The sequence below is a fragment of the Cryptotermes secundus genome, unplaced genomic scaffold (assembly GCF_002891405.2).
Source record: "Cryptotermes secundus unplaced genomic scaffold, Csec_1.0 scaffold88, whole genome shotgun sequence".
Lineage (NCBI taxonomy): Eukaryota > Metazoa > Arthropoda > Insecta > Blattodea > Kalotermitidae > Cryptotermes > Cryptotermes secundus.
Genome location: NW_019724585.1, coordinates 1,897,224 through 1,909,019, shown reverse-complemented (window position 1 = coordinate 1,909,019; position 11,796 = coordinate 1,897,224). Strand labels below are relative to the sequence as shown.

The following is an 11,796-nucleotide window of genomic DNA, read 5'->3' as shown; positions in this document are numbered from 1 at the left end:
TAAAAAAAATCTTTATATTAGAGAGAATCTGTTTGTCTTAAAAACATAGCAGAACCTACAAGGAACATAAAAAAGACAGTAACTGAAAGTCTTTATCTACGAAGTTCATACCAGAGATAAGTCATGTCTGTACATTTGGAATAACTAAGCTAGTAATGATATTTCCAGAAACATTCATAGCAAAGAAATTTGGTAAACAGGCTATCACTCTGTTACTGCATAACAATTACTGTCAAATGGACTCAACAGAGTTTCTGTTTACACACAAAACTGAGATAATTATGTAGAGACAGCTGCAATTTATCACATTTCTTTATTTCATCATATAAAAATAAGCATACATAAATACTATCAGCTATGTATTTAGGCATGATGGGATCCTAAGCTATGCCATGTGTGGGAGGCTACATAACAAAACAATTACAGGAAGAACAACTGAAACAGAAATATTAAAATATTTACTTGCACATGATCAGAAACTCATAATGGAACAAAAAATGGTCCTTATAAATTAGGAAGTTTTAAAGCAAGTGTCATGTAACTTCAAAGAAGGCCAATAGTAAAGTTGTCTGTACAACTGGCCACCTGTCACTTTTCACACCCTTGAACCCACCCCCTTATCTGAAATTTTTCTTCTGCGCATTCAAGGTTACTCTTGGCCTTGTTCGAAGTTATGTGACACTTGCTTTACTACTGTATCATTTCCTTAATACTTTACTTCATAGTGACAAGCCAAACTGAAGCTTTTAAAGTAAAATAACCAAAATAAAAATATATGCTTAAGTTATTTCTCGAGGCCTCTCACAATGTGAGGCCCTAAGATGTAGCTGTTTAGCTTCTAGTTGAAGCTTTTAAAGTAAAATAACCAAAACAAAAATATATATTTAAGTTATTTCTCGAGGCCTCTCACAATGTGAGGCCCTAAGATGTAGCTGTTTAGCTTCTAGTTGAATTTGTCATTGTGTACCATAAAAATCTTGAGCACGTCCACTTACTGATTTCTCCAGCTGTGAAAGTGAGTTCATTGTCTTCAGCTGCTTCAAAATCATAGAGTGCTCGCACCTTTCTTGCTTCCGCAGATACGGAAGCCCCACTTGATGAAACATTCGTAGATGGGTACAAACTACTCTGAACCTTAGGGGAATGTTGTGTCTCCTTCAGTGATAATTCAATAGCTGAAACCAACGTTTACTGACTGACTCACTGATTCTTATATATTTAACAATGCCAACATAACAACAGCATTTGTTATAGAGCCGGTGGAAAATCTCAATCATGGCCACTCTCTGGGTAGACAATTTTTTTTACAATTCTTCAGAGGTGGTCCAATTCTTGAAATCCAAAGGCACAAATTATGTATGCACTTAGCATACTAACAGGAAAAGCTCCCTGCCCTGTGATCAACATTCAAGGAATGTAGGGGTACACGTATGGCAGAATAAGTAGGTGGTTATCATGTCAACACACCATAAAGATGAACTGTACTCCAAAGTAAATAAGGCAAATAACGAAGAGATGAAACATGCAGCAGTGTAAGAATACAATCCGAACATGGGAGTAATTCATCTCAGAGATCAGATGCTACAGCCTCACTTGCTTGAGCAAAAGGAATCTTGTAAGTGGTACATCAAATTATTCAGAAGGTTACTCAATGTAGTTATCCATAATGATACCAGTCCATGGACCCCCAAAGAAAAGACCCTCTGAAATTCAGGTTCCTCTTAATACAAGGTCTCAGAGGGACACAAGGTTCTGCGGTCTCTTGCCCTGTATGTGGCTGTCCAACTGAACCAGCTCCAAACAGAAAGAATGAACATCATTCTTACAGTGAATTTCCACCACAAAAAAAGATGGCTAAGCCACGCAGATATGGCAGGTGCTCAAAATAGGAAAAACGAAGGCAATTTATCAGTGCAGTGAATGTGAAGTAAAGTTGTGTTTGGATGAGCGTTTCAAGAGCAATCACACAGATCTCCACCTCTAATCTGGTTGCTTTCTTCATGCATATACAGAATGTTCAGTTAAGAAGGTAAGTTATAAAATAATAATTTTTTCAGCTGTGTGTGAAAACTTTAAAAAATTATCTCATATACATAATTAATAATGAAGTTCTTTGAACATTTCACTTCAAAAAAATTAAAGGAATGTAAATGAAATACTACCACAGCATATTTAAATGTCTGCATCAAACAGTTAAGAGAATTTCTGGCAGTGTAAGTTAACAGAAAAGAAAATTAACATTAGAGAAAACTCCGAAACAAAATATGAAATCTCACTGCTGCAGGTCTTGGTATGTGACAATCACAGAGCTTGGTAGATGGTCAGTAATATTTCCAATGAACCTGTCATCTCCATTTTCAAAGTCAAAGACTTCCTTTCCTGTAGGTATAAAATTTTGTATGAAATTTACAATTCTGCACAAACTCAGTAAGCTGCATTCTCAATTATATAAATTATTAATGAAAATGTATTTGTTCCATGCTGGGGTTGGGCTTTCTCTCATTACATGGCAACAAAGTTCAAAGTTGCATGTTACCTCTGGTGGATTTTCGTTGACATATTAATTTTGGTAGTGGGATAGTGAAAATTCTATGGATCACTTCCAATATAGCAAAGCTTCCTTCAGTGAAAGCATGTCTGTCCTTCTGTTTCAATATAACATACCTTTAGCAATATCATCTTCTTCCTGCTGACTAGACACAACATTTGGATCTCGGCTTACTGGAACTTGCTGTCTTGACTGTAACAGAGCAATGTTACTGGAATAAAATTGGATTTTTCTGGTGGGTGACCACTAAAGGAAAATGAACAAAAGTTTTAATAAAACTTATTCTAAACTTAGTCTCATTCTTTTTTAACTTCCTGTCTCATATCTAAAACACTAAAGACTAAAATACAAAAACCATAATTTTTATCATCTTATATAGGTGCAGAAACTGAATTCTCATCCTAAAGGAAGATTACTGAGCCTGTTTTTGAGCAAAGAAAAGAACATTTGGACCTTAAAAGAGATGAAGAAATCTCAAGATTATGATGACATAACAACTGACAGTGCTATCTTTTGTGATGTGATGCCATGTAGTCCCACAGAGGTTTGCTAACATTTCCGAGGAACATGCTGCTTCCATATTCAAAATTTTACACTGAGCAAGCAAGCAAGTTAAACATCTTCCAAACTGTCAGGAAACTCCTATCAGATTGCATGGTGTCACATCCTGGAAGCAGTACTCTTCATAGTCACCACCATGAGAACATTAAGTCGCAAACAACAATGGGTTTAAAAATGTGAACTCTGACATTTCCCTTCTGAACTGTCACTGATACACATTCATAAATGCTTAATTGGCCCCAGTGGCATATAATTCTGAATTCTATAACTTCTAAAGGTAAAGGTAAACCTATCCCTGTAACATGCAACTGAGGCCCATAGGGTTGTGAGACACTGAAGGTCCCATATTATCTAGTCAATTGGCTGACAGATGGCAGTAAGGATGTCAGCATTATGCACTGGCCTCTCTTTACCCCCCAGGAAGATTCCTGGTACTTATTTCTGTTAGGGGCTGACTCTGAATATACAGTAATGCCACCACTTACTATACTTCAATTTATTTTTAATATAAATGGAATTTTCTTAACCTTTACCGTCTCTGAGTTCACTGTGAAGTCGATCCCTTCTTGTTTTAGTTTTGCATATAGTGATGGGATAAGATTCAGCTGAGTATCATTTCTGAAATCACCCTCAGCCCATTTCTTCAGCAGCTGTCGCAACTTTTCAGCTACTTTTGGCTGACTTCTGCTGAGGAGTTTTCGAAACTCAGTTTCAAAATCTCGGGATGCTACTTCTAGATGAAAAGTCTTCCCACAATTGCTTACACATGCATCAAGTAACTGAAACAGATTGACAAAAACACACATTCTCCTTAGCATACACTTGTCAAGAAATGTGATGTAGATCAGGAGAGAAGAATGGTCGTGGTGAGAAAGTGGCAGTGACACTGACCTCTCATAAGTTCATATAGTCACAGATGACAGAATATCAAATTCCACGCAACTGAAAATATTCATTATAAAATGTTGAATTCAGATGAAAGGAGGTTAAAACCTGTACCCTGGACATTTGTTCCTAGGTCTTCAGAGTTACAGGACTTGGAGAAATAAATTTCTGTTGGGAGACTGGCTTGTAGACTGCCTCTGTGGTCTAGTGGTCAGAGTTCCTGGCTACAGATCCAGAGATCCTGGGTTCAATTCCCAGCACTACCAGATTTTCTGAGAAGTACTGGGTCTGCAATGGAGTCCACTCAGCCTCATGAGGATAACTGAGGAGCTACTTCAAGGAAATAGCAGCTCTGGTCTAGAAAACTGAGATTAATGGCCATGAGAATTCATTGCACCGACCATACGACACCCTCTATCTGCTAAATTTGGTAATAACTTCAATGACAAATGGCAGTCACTCGGTCAATATAGTTCGCTTGAGGACTAAAACCACAGTTTTTTTTTTTTTTTACTGGCTTGTATGTTCATGGACAAATTACTACTGCACACCAATTTCTTTCTTCTGACATACCTCATAGCAGAGGTGATAACCATTACATCACAACCTTTACTTAATACAACTGTATTCATAAACAAAAATATAATTAAAATCACAATGAACATTAATTTCCAATCTGTATTTTAAGTAAGATGTTTAAACTAAACTGTAAATGAGAAAACGTTTTACCATATGAGTGATTCATCACACATTAAAGGTTAATCAGTTTCTTAGCTCTGCAAAGATTATGAAGACATAATTAGGAAGAAACAAATCCTGAGTTACCGTGATTGCCTGCATCACTATGTGAGGGTCTTGATGGTTCAGACGCCTTACAATTGATCTTAAACAGTCTTTTGCATGGATAGGAGAATTTCCAACTTTGTCACAGATATCCATAATTAGGCCCCATTCTTCTGATGTGTTCTTCTCATCAGTTGCTTTATCTGAAATATAGAAAGAACTGCATTAGTAATTCTTAAATAATAAAATGAAGGCCAAAGTTTTCCCACTTAGTACCAATTCCAGACATTACAATGGCAGTGGAAGTAACACTTCACATTCTCTTAAACCCCTACTTCAGATGTTGGCGTATAAGCATTTTATGAGTACTAAAGTGGCTTTAACTCCCCCCTCCCCCACTCACTGGACAGGCAGCTGGATGGAATCAACAGTCTGTCTCTACATAGTGACAAGAAGAGAAATTGCTGCCAGTAGGGGATCAAAATACACTAATCCAGTCCACAGCTATTCCCTTTGCTAAGTTACTGCTGCTCATAATTCTTCAATGGCATGTGGACCCACTGCTAGTCAACTACCACAAAATAAGCGGCTATACAACAGCCACTGCTAGGTAACAACTCCGTCAACAGACATGAACACAACAACTGCACTGAAACAGAACAGTTGTGTTTTCTATGCAATCTGTGTCAAGATGTTATAAGCAGGAGTTAGTGACTGTTCAGTTCGTCAGAGTTAGTTAGATGAGAATTGCTGTAGCTGAGGCAGGGGAGAGTTTCGAACCCAGAGAAAGGGGAACGTCCACCATTGGAAGGCATTACTAGAACACTGGTGAAGACATAACAGGCAGTGAAGACTTAACTGTGTGCTCTAGTGAACTGTAAGAGTTCAATAAATCCAATTACCAATCCAAACCCCATATACATTTTTTCTTTATTAACAAAAGCAGTCTGAAATGTAGTATGTACAAATGGCATTTCAAAAGAAAAATTTAATATTTATGCTCACACTTGGTTCATATTTGTGAAACTCTTGGTGCAGTTTCTACTCATTTTCAACCTCTCACTGGCAAAAAAAAAAAATACTGCTCTTTGTTAATTCTGTTTCAAAGTATTTTGTTCTCCATTTTGATCAGACATCAAAATCCAATACTTCTACCCTAAAGATTACAGAGCAGGTTCCTCTGAAACATGGTAACAGTCTACCAATCTACAACCCAGGAGTCATAATGTTAACACTCACTGCAGTGAGAACCTCAAACCTCATACAATTTTTATGTTTCTATCTATAAAATTCCTATGAACAACTACTGTGGAAAGAAAAACATAACTTTCACTCTCATTTCACAGGACTTAATCAGTGCTCCAACATGTCATCAATTCACTTTGCCAGGATTTTCCTCCTATCATGGATATACATTACATGTCTACTTACATAACTGTAAGTCTCTCATACCTCACTTTGAAGAACAATTTAAAACAACTGTGGTGACAGGGTCACAGTTCAAAGGTCAAGCAAATACAGTCTCAGACAAACTAGAAATCAGACCAGTTGACACAGTGTACTGTACAATAACAATCACAGCATTGCTGGTGACCAGTAAGAAGGAAGGCAATTATGCAAAATGGAAATGTATAAAAATTAAGCCATTTTAGAAATATTACTCTTATTCTTGCAGACATAAAAGTTCTTTCTGTCCTTGTGAAATGTAGCTGCAAATATATGGAAAAAGCACTGATATGGGCTAGAATTTAATAATAATCTACAGGCCATGCCATAACTCAGGCAGTTAGCTGCACGCTTCCCACCCTGGCAGCTTGGGTTTGAGCCCAGGTTAAGGCATGTGGGATTTGTGGTGGACAAAGTGCAGCAGGTTTCTTCCAAGTACTTCAGTTTTCCCTGCCACTTCTCATTCCACCAAATGCTCCACACTCATCATCTATCATACAAGACTGGTACAATAGGCCAGTCAGTGGCCGACATACCAAGCAGACTCAGTCTCACCCCCCCCCCCCACACCCCAAAAATAAAACTAATAATAATCTACATTTCTGAGGCATAGATGGGAAGATAATATTAAAATGTCTTATACAGAGTATCCCATGATTTTGGTGCCATACTTCAGGAGCGTACTGAGGGTTCCCTGTAGAATAGCTTTGAAATAGGAACCCATGTCCGCAAACGTAAAATAGCAGCGCTAGTTGCATTGCATAGAGGAACAGCCAGCCACCAGCACTCATGCCATTACCTAGATTGTGGGGACATCAAAATCAAGCGTTTGGAGGATCCTGCATGATCAACAACTTTATCCGTATCATCCAATGTGAGTACACGACACAGGTCCAGCTGACTCCATACCATGAGTTCAATTCTGTCAGTGGATACTGAACCAGTGTTTACATCAGCCCAACTTCCTGAATCATGTGTTATTCACAGATAAAGTGCAGTTTACAAGGGATAGCTGGTTCAACTGTCAAAACAGCCACGTTTGGGCTGACGAAAATCCTCATGTTACTGTAGTTGGTTACAACCAGGCACAATTTTCTGTCAATGTCTGGGCAGGCATCATTGGCGATCATTTGATTGGGCCTTTCCTCCTACCACCAAGACTCAATGGGCTCTTTTACAAGGGGTTCCTCGAACGTATCCTTCCCACTTTGCTAGAAGACATGCCACTGATTGTGCAGAGGCAAATGTGGATACAGCATGACAGAGTGCCGGCACACTTCAGCATTGTATCACGAGACTACCTGGATGCTGCTTTTCATGATCATTGGATAGGAAGAGGAGGTCCAGTGCCGTGGCCATCTCGATTCCCAGACTTGACACCTCTGGACTATTTCGTCTGGGGCCATGTGAAAAGCCTGATCTACGACATGCCTGTGGATAATGAATTCAAGCTGTTGGCCAGAATACTTGTTGCATGTGACATGATCCATGAGACACCTGGAATATTTGAAAGGGTGCACCAAAGTTTCTTTCATAGATGTAACACATGCACTGAAAATGGAGGGCGACAATTCCAACATCTACTCTAGCAGGTGAGTCTTAAGAGTTTGGAGGGGGTAATATGCCTGTGCATGCTCTTCAATATTGAGGCGCCAAGTTTAAACAAAATGATATCAAATGCCGCCTTAGCACTGCTATTTTACGTTTGTGGACATGGGTTCCTATTTCAAAGTTGTTCTATAGGGAACCCTGAGTACACTCCTGAAGTATGGCACAAAACACGTGGGACACCTGTATAGTGATGGGGTCTGAGAATGTGAACTCACTTGGACTGGTTCAGAATAAAGTCTGGCAACAGGGCTCTTGTGAACACGGTAGTGACCCCTCGGGTTTCTGTAAAAAGCAGGGAATTCTTTGACCAGCTGAATGAGTAACAGCTGCTCCAAATATCCATGGAGCTATAGTTAGTTGTGAATCTATGGTAGAAGCCTTCACACTGAAAGGATTCTTTGACATATTTTCTAGGCAGCATTTTAAGGGCATGAAGGTCAATCTCTAGAAAACCCATTTTACGTGCTTTGCAATCAGAGATAAATATTTTTTGGAAAAGGTAAAACAGAAACCTGGCTTTTCAGTAAGCAAGAAATACAAAACAGAACTTAAGAAAAAACAGTCTGTTAACAACATAATCCTATATTTAATTCTACATGAAAATAGGAAACTTTAGAGGAATAATTAGAACTAGAGGCATTAGAAGCAAGGGGACAACAGGTTCTCACTTTCATATATACACACGCCATGAACATCAAATTGTCACTTTAGACACAGAGTTATGACTACTGGCATAAGTCAGGGGTGAGTTCTAAAGGCTCCCAGACTCGTAAGACAGTAAAATATGGTCATGAGTCCCATGGGGCTTGGAACCAAGAATCACTGTGCTGGCAAGTGCCAACAGCAATTTACTGGACTGGACTTGATTTGAAGGAGACAAGGGGTTTTCACATTCGTATACCCACACAACATAAACATAACATTATCACTTCCAGACATATAACATTCTATGGTTTACATAGCCTAAATTGTAAATTAGAAGCAAGGTGTGAAGATGTGAACTCAATTAAATCTGCTCACATATTCCAAGAAACTTCTATTTGATTTTTGGCATCTTAAACACAACTTGCACAGTTTGTAAACAGCTAAAGATGACACGTTCAACCCAGCACACTTGCTATATGTGTCATCAAACGTATTTACTTTAACTATCTTGTGTTTTTCTACAAGAAAAGTCTGACAGCAGTACAGGTTATGGAACTTTTGGAGTCTCCATTATAAATACACATTATTTTCATAGGACACACGAAAGTTCAGTTAAGTAAACTCCACATTACCTGGCATATACAAGGAATGCGGTTTGCCAGCTGCATGAGAAAAACGCTTATAGAAACCCAATACAAAGTAAAAACCATACATTTTCACTTTCGTTCCTGCACTGGAGTCTTCCTAGGTGACACAGCAGATTAACGGAGGAAATATTTTGCATACGTATACTGTAACATGATCACAAATTTAAGTAGCCTCTGCTATGATGGCACCTCCATGAAGGAAGATGACAGCACTGCTAGTGGTGGAAAACTTGTGTCGCAGATGAACATGTGCACATTGCATACTTGTTTATGCCTAACTTTATAAAAATGGCACTTTCTTCCTCTAACTTTTGTCAGTTAGATGAGAATTCCACACACTTGGCTACTGGATAACTGTACTATTATCAGGGTGTGATATATGTTGCAATTTAACATCCTGATAAGAGCTAAAGAACATGTAAAAAAAAATCTCCATGGTTTTAGTCTACAAGTGAACTATACTGACTGAACAACTGCCGCTTGTCAGCGAAGTTACTGCCAACTTTAGAGGATAGAGGGTGTCGCATGGTCAGCGCAATGGATACCCACAGCCGTTAATTTCGGTTTTCTAGACCAGAGCCACCATTTCCTTGAAACAGCTCCTCACTTATCCTCATGAGGCTGAGTGGACCCTGTTCCATATCCACCACTTCTCAGAAAATCTGGTAGCACCAGGAATCGAACCCAGACCTCTGACCACTAGACCACAGAGGCAGTCATTAAAAAATGAACATGTTCAAAATAAACCACAATAAAAGGACATTCCATGATTAATTTAGAATCAGAAGTTCTGCCAATCATAATGGATGGAATGATTTGATCAGAAACTTAATCTTCATGATGAGATAAGAACCACAGGCTTCAAATTTTGAAAAATTTCATATATGAATATACAAACCTTACAATTTTCCAGATAATACTGGGTGTTCCTGTGGTGATTATGGAACATGAAATTCTTTGAGCTCTGGTGACTGAAATCAACATTCTACTTTTATAAATTTTTATATACCAGGTTAGGTTGAGTAGTTACCCTGACATTTCTGAAGGCAATGAACAGAAAACTTATGTCACACTGGCTCAGTATTAAAACTAATATGTATGTCCATTCTAACACACATCTGCTACTTCTCTTTGAATTGTCACTGCTAACTTACACTAAAGGAATTATATTCAGAAACTGGCTACGACTGCTTCCTCTCGCATAAACATATCTACATCATGCTTACAGCACCCACCCCCAGCATAAAGCACAGAAGACATTTCAGGGTGAATGCAGTGTTAGGAATAATCAGGTTACCATCAAGAAATGACACTTCAAAATAAATATGTTAAAATTTATCAGAATATTCAAATGAATTAGTCAGCTTTCAATAGCAGCTGCATAAATATCAGTAACACAGATTTTACTCTAGTTCCAGTTGAGGCTACTTCACTAAGTGGGAAGTTATCATTTACTATTTTCTCATGTATAATTCCTCTTAGTACAGTAAATGCTAAAAAAAAGGCCAAATTTTCAAAATTATTATCTACTGGACATGGGTATCATTTGTACTGTTTGTTTAAATGATACAAATTGTCCCATGTTACATTGCCCAAGCCTATTTAAAAGATCCATGAAGTACCGTATTTACACATGTATAGGCCGCACATTTTTTGCCAAAAATTCAAGAGGTAAAACTGGGGTGCGGCTTATATTCGAAATCACACTTCATTTAAAAAAATTATATTCATAATTAGTAACACAGGGTGTTCTACTCCTGAAATAATATTCCAAGAAAATTATTTTTTCTATAATTTCTGTCTGAAAATTGTGCTGCAGCCTATACATGCGTAAATACGGTATCATTATACTGAACAACAAATTGTGGCACTTCATTTTTAGTGATCCCTCAAAACAGTCATCTGCACTTCACTCTCTGCCACAATCTATTTACAAATCTGTCAGATAATTATGTCTTTTGTGAAAGAGTGGTCTCCCAATATGAGCTCATGTCATTTCCCTACCTGGCATCTTTTATCATTAAGGAAACTTTTCTATGGCACAATATAGTTTTAATTTGTGTACCAATATTCTAATTTCAATTTAAAACAGAACAAAAGACTAAAATATGTGGTTTACTACACTCAACAATTTGAATACGTTAACAATTCGGACACATATTGCAAAATCTAACTTTTAAACAAAAGCAATATCAATAATATGTCTCAACTCATATGACTGGAACAAATACACGAGAATTTACCAATTAAACTACTAGCAATATTATTCACCTAGAATGAGATGGAAAATGAAAAATCTTAGGTGTAAGTCTAGGTGAAACATAATAAAAAATGAGGTTTATGACAAGTTTCCATTAATGTAAGGCAATGCAGTAATAGCTATAAAAACCTTACACAGTACAAAAACTATGCAGATTTTGGAAGGGGGTTAATTACAAATTCCCCCATTATGTATGTCTTCCATACAGTATTCTCCACTGCTAAAAAATTAACATGGCTGAAACCACTTATACAACACCAGAAACATACACAATATACATTAGGCGGTGCTTTACGAGAATCATGCATAGGGCCCGGATTTCTATGACATGTCATATTTTTTTCCTAGGGTTTATTCCTATTGTTAAATGTAATTATGCATGTTTCCAGTCATTCTTATTGAAATTATGT

The 11,796-nt window shown here is 37.7% G+C and overlaps 1 protein-coding gene across 4 annotated transcripts in view; it reads right to left on the bottom strand.

The window, feature by feature from the left end:
- Nucleotides 1-11,796, bottom strand: part of LOC111862293 (signal transducing adapter molecule 1) — a 30,962-nt gene that overhangs the window by 16,223 nt on the left and 2,943 nt on the right. For 3 of the 4 annotated variants that reach the window (XM_023847560.2, XM_023847558.2, XM_033750610.1), the window contains exons 2-5: nucleotides 4,820-4,980; nucleotides 3,637-3,888; nucleotides 2,665-2,740; nucleotides 996-1,175 (exon numbers count right to left, since the gene is read on the bottom strand). In XM_023847560.2, coding sequence (XP_023703328.1) covers nucleotides 996-1,175; nucleotides 2,665-2,740; nucleotides 3,637-3,888; nucleotides 4,820-4,980 — 669 coding nt within the window. The remainder of the gene's footprint in view (nucleotides 1-995; nucleotides 1,176-2,664; nucleotides 2,741-3,636; nucleotides 3,889-4,819; nucleotides 4,981-11,796) is intronic. The other variant, XM_023847559.2, reaches the window with a different exon arrangement.